General features: G+C 30.7%; 1 protein-coding gene across 1 annotated transcript; it reads right to left on the minus strand.

Annotated features, from left to right (window-relative positions):
* LOC109345272 (40S ribosomal protein S14) lies at positions 3,829–5,842 on the minus strand. The gene is made up of 6 exons (XM_019584162.1): positions 5,711–5,842; positions 5,101–5,220; positions 4,968–5,013; positions 4,723–4,808; positions 4,348–4,477; positions 3,829–4,147 (listed from the first exon to the last, which is right to left on the minus strand). Exons 1-6 carry the CDS (start codon positions 5,711–5,713, stop codon positions 4,080–4,082), a joined length of 453 nt encoding a protein of 150 aa, XP_019439707.1. The 5' UTR covers positions 5,714–5,842; the 3' UTR covers positions 3,829–4,079.

Genomic DNA, 5,842 nt, shown 5'->3' on the forward strand with positions numbered 1-5,842 from the left:
TATATATATATCTGTGGGTAGGTTTCTTGTAAATATCCCTGGGAGTTTCGTAAATGAATTTCTAACTTTTTACTTTTATAATATTTCACATTAGATAAATTTAATTACTTTTTGTGTCTTTTGATTGAACATTTTGTAAAAATACTAAACTATTAGAATTTTCTATTTGTGTAGTTTTCTTAACAAAACAAAATGTATATATTTTCTTTACAGGATATACGTGTTTATACACATGTAATGATATCTGTAGGATATTTTATCACCAAAATTAATAAAAATGCAAAAAAAGGTAAAAAATATAAACAAAGTAAAAAAAAAATGTACATAGTGTAATAGAGCTTAAGGTACTGTACATTTTCTTTTAATTAAAAGTAATATGTTAATCACATAAATAACAAATATCTACATGCATAAATACTATAATACTTATACCCACTTATTTATACTACGACTATTTTTAAAAACTCATTTATAAAACCCATGAATATTTATTTGTTCGTGACCAGTATCTATGTATCTATGCCCATTCAGATTTTACGAGTATCCAACATTTATGGATGTATTAAAATGTTTGGAGACCACTTTTATTTTCTTTTAAGGCACTTATTAATTTTTCCCTCATGGTAACTTTTGTTACCACCAATGAGAATAGCTATTGGTGTTTTGACTTTTTATGTTTTTTTATAAACAGTAATAGAAATAGTAAGAGATAATGGCCAAACATATTGACGTGGTAAAATCCACTGGTGACTTGAGTTGTACTTACAAGTAACCACGACTTCTTACTAATTGCCAATTGCCAATTGCCAATTACTAATATATTCATTGGTGAGCTATGTTGATAAATAGTTAAGTTTTAAAAAATATTATCCTACAATATTGACTTCTGTTACATGTAAAGCTTAATGATAATGAATCAGTAATATAGTGACTATTTATTTTTCAGGTTACAAGTTCGAGTTGCAGAAGGCTCTCATTAAAGAAGAATGAAATATTACATTGAGGTATTACAATAGATAAATTTTACTTCAATAGTTAATCCATATTCCTTACAAAAGTATTTCATTTTGAATTAATTTCTTCGTATATATTTTTATCATCTTTATGACAGTAATATTTTGCTATTGGTTGACAACCTTGATATCACATCATTGTGCTAGTGGTCAAATCCTCAAAATTAAAGATATGTGCCCATCTCTAAGTTCAGAGATAAATAAAAGTCAAATCATCAATGTTGTACATTTCATTCATTTTATTGGATTGTAGTCTATTCTCATTTCTCAACCTTCAATGTTGATACAGAGAGGGTTGGTGAATTGTATCATCACTTGAAATTTATTTGGGAGGTTCACCATTCTGAATTTTTCTGCAACTTGAAGGCTGATTATTTAGGTCAAGAGAAAAAAATAGGAATACTTCCAATATTTCATTATTTTATTCTAACAATGCGTTACTCTATTGATAAGGTCTTAATCTTCAGAAATACTAAAAGGTTAATAATTCGATTCTTAATAGCAACATTTGTTAGAGAGATAGTCATACACCTAAAGAGAATTAGTTCATTACGAAAAATGAGTGGATACTCTTATAACATAAAAAAGAGTGGGGATTCACTTACTCCAAAAGTATTGTTAGGATGAGGAGTAAATTTAAAAAACTTACCCTTAGAGTAAGTAATCTTTCCCCTATAAAAAAGTCACTATTTTATGGCAACCAAGTACGAATAGAATAAAAAACTATTGCTACAACCATTGAACAAAATCCAATAAAATCCTCCATTTTGACAAAAAGTGTTCAAATTATTTTTGAGGTCTTTATTTTATTCATATCTTATGTTAATGAACATAGACAAAATAAGAATGAGTTCTTTCGCTCATACTTTTGTTTTCAGTTTTAATTATCGCATTTGGCATGATTTAATTTACTTATGTTTATCACATACTTTTTATCTGCTTTTATTTTTATTTTTCTTTTGGTAAAGCTTTAACGCACCTTATGAATTTGATGGATAATGTTGGACCCTTTAAAGAAAATGAGATGGAAAATATTTGCAAAGATAAAAATCAGCACGTTTCATTACAGCTTCTTAGGTATGACAAATTTGAACATAAAAATAATAAAACTGGGCTTATGGCATATAGCTTCTACTCGATTTTAAGACAAAATGTAAAAGCAACTTCATCCATTGACTTTTTTATAAGGAAGTTATTGCATTGATACATTTCAATTATGAATCTCTCTGCATTTTATCTATAGTCAATAGTCAACACTAATTAAGGTTAACACAATAGTGGCGTGCTATTTATTGGTCCTGTGATATTTAATTTTAAAATCAAAAGGAGATATCATCTAGGTGTTCTAACACACAACAATGATATGGAGAGTGACGTTAATATGACAATAGTTACATGATCAATTATATCATTTGTTTATTTCACACAATAAATAAATAGAGGTTAATATTTTAACCATAGGGTGCAAAATACTCTGATGAATCTGCACACATCATAGCCATTAAAATATAATGGATGATGAAGATAGAAACAAGTCATTTAATGAAAATTTATTTCATTTTTTTCGGATAGTTATATTGGTAAAAAAAATCATATTAAATAAAGAAGCTCCATTCACTCTCCCCCACTCCTCTCATTTATCAACCCCACAAATCCCTATCATCACCATAAATCAAAACCAAAGAAATAAAAGTTGAAAAAATTCCAAAAATTATATGAATTATCAATCTTAGATTTACTTGTTCTTTGCTGTATCATTGAAAGTTTCACAAACATTTCCCCAGCGTTGCCACTTTGTTTAAAAAAAGGGAAGAGAGGAGGATGTGGAAAAATGGAGAATTATTATTATTCAAATAAAAGGCATAAATATAATAATAATATTGGTCAATGTCAATCTTAAACTTTTTATATCAGAACTTTAATTCACAAGGTTATTTGGAGAGGAAAAAATAGTAATTTTACTAGAATTTAGTCACGTCTTACAAAATTTCATCTATAACTCGAAATAGTAATTTTACTTGTGTCTACCTTTACTAGTATAATCAGCCATATTTGTAAGCTTTCTTCTTTAATAACTAGGGTATATCTTCCTTCTACTCGATTATACAAAAAGATAAATTACTAAACTAAATTTCCCAACATCTATAACCATATAATATATCACCTTTAAACTCTTCCATACCTTAAAATTTTCGAAGTTTAACATTCTGCAAAAATCCATTTCTGACAAAATAGAGGCTGACGAATTGCAACTGAAAAACAGTCATTATCCAATGCAATTTTCCAGACAGGGGAATATAAGTTCAAGACTTGGAATTGATTAAATCAAACTGAGGCTACGAAATTGCAGGAGGCCCAACACCAAAGTTGACAAAGGCACTGGCAGGGACCAGTCTTCAATCCTTTGGTGTGTCATATATTTGATGCATTTCGGAAAGGTAAATTTAAAACAAGGGTGGTTACAAATCCTTTCTCCGGCTAAAAAGACAGTCCAATACACGAACCTTGACTTAATGGGTAAATTGTTATCCATCCAAAAAGGAATGATGTGGGGTTGTTTGCCTCTCCGAAATATGAGGATAATAAGGGTGCTGAGGATTGGGAAGCAAATGATAAGAGATTAGATGGCTAAGGATAACGAGGCAAGGTTGACGCATGAAGAGATCAAATCAAATTCTCAGGCCATGTTAGCAACTCCATGTTATAAAATATGGAACCCCAGAATTCAACCACTGATAAACAAATTTTATCCAAATAGACATAATAAACCAGCATTAATTAAAAGGTTAAATTTTGACTATCAAGGTTCAACTAGGATGTCTAGAGCATATTTCATAAAATAAGATGATCGTAAACTTAGCAAGGTTTAAAGATTCAAGAATCAACAAGCAAAACTTTCAAACTCAATTACAATATCTAAATGGAATAGAGACATATTCTTTAACAATACCTGAAGTACAATAAAATTTCGATACGGAAATCCAACTTGGCTAAATTTTGAGTTGCAACAGTTCTGTTTGGCAACAAAAGTGAAAGATAATAGCTCCAGCCATACGCAACAGAAGTTTAAAGCCTTCTGCCCCTTCTACCACTCTTTCTACGAGTGCTATCTGAAGGAATGGGAGTCACATCCTCTGAAAAATTAACATAGGCCAATTAACAATGAATCTCACAAATGAAATCAGTTATAAATACAAAAGATATATACAATGAATTAATGAACATAGGAACACCCCTTCACACTAAACAATAAACTCACAGAATGATAATATTCAGGATCATGCTACATACTGCAAAACAATCAGCTGACTTACAAATTTTGTTTACAAATTACCTATACGACCAATTTTCATTCCTGAACGAGCAAGGGCACGAAGAGCGGACTGAGCACCAGGACCAGGTGTTTTTGTCTTATTACCACCAGTGGCGCGGAGCTTGATATGCAGCGCAGTTATGCCCAGCTCCTGGTCCAAAATACTTTGAATCAGTACATGAATTTTGACATTTTGCAGAAATAACTACTACAATGCTTTTAAAAGTGCATAGTGGGAACAAAATCAATCAAGCCTTAACTTTGAGAAAAATTATGATTGATATTGCCTAGAAGTATAGATAATGTTTGACCAAATACATTAAGAATAATGCTGTATAGTTTTCATTGAATTAAAAAAGATTAATATAAAGAACAATGTTAAAGAAATCTGAAGACCTTGCATCTGGTAGCAACATCTTGTGCTGCAAGCATAGCAGCATATGGAGATGATTCATCTCTGTCAGCCTTAACCTTCATTCCACCTAACAGTTGAGAAACAATTGCATAAGAATACCACCGAAGTAAAACATAGGATCCCATAAAGTTTTATTGATGTGTGAAAATATTATAATTAATGTTAATTAAATAACAATCTATATTGATTTATTACTTCTTGCAATGTTAAGAGAAGAAACTCATACCAGTGATACGGACAAGAGTTTCTCTCCCAGACAAATCAGTCACATGCTGCAATTATACAAAACATTCAATTAAAGTCAGACTTCAGACAATGCTAATTCAAATAAAGGCATGGCGAAACCTTCATATACTTACAATGAAGGTGTCATTAAAGGACGCAAAGATGCGAGCCACACCAAAAACATGTTCACCATCTCTGACAGCTGGACCAAGAGTCACTGTTTCCTCCTTTGGCTCCCTAACCTTTCTTCTAGACTAAAGTACATAAAACAACACCCTGTTAGCATCTTCCAAATGGAAAAAATAAGCAAATTCTCAAAAGGACTGACATTGCAACATGATTATATTTCAAAATAAAAATGATAACAATACATCAATTCTAAAATTTATGAACTATTGATGTCTCATGATTCCCATAATACTTGTTTGGACATGATAACAATGTAGTTTAAATATACAACATAAGAATCAAGTGAACACGATCTTAACAAAAAGATATACACTTGTATGGTAATTGTTAAGTCATAATCATGAATCCTTCACAAAATGGGGAACCATAATGCCAATATAGAACTTGTCAAAAAACATCGTATATTCGTGTCATTCAGAACTCAAATAAACCTTAAACAGCACACACGAAATATCACTCATGTAAATCAAAATCCGACACATCTAAAGCTACAACGTTTAAGATTCAATACAATAAAGGGGAATGATTAAATGAATAACCTACTACTACACATACCATTGTTACAATGCGGAATTAGGGTTTCAGAGCTTGATAATTTGATGAAGCTTCAACAACCCTTGTTGTAGAATGAAAATGGAGGCAGCGCCGTTAACTTCGATTTTATAGTAGGGTTTTGCACAAAGAATC

Source organism: Lupinus angustifolius, chromosome LG04 (assembly GCF_001865875.1).
Source record: "Lupinus angustifolius cultivar Tanjil chromosome LG04, LupAngTanjil_v1.0, whole genome shotgun sequence".
Classification (NCBI taxonomy): Eukaryota; Viridiplantae; Streptophyta; class Magnoliopsida; order Fabales; family Fabaceae; genus Lupinus; species Lupinus angustifolius.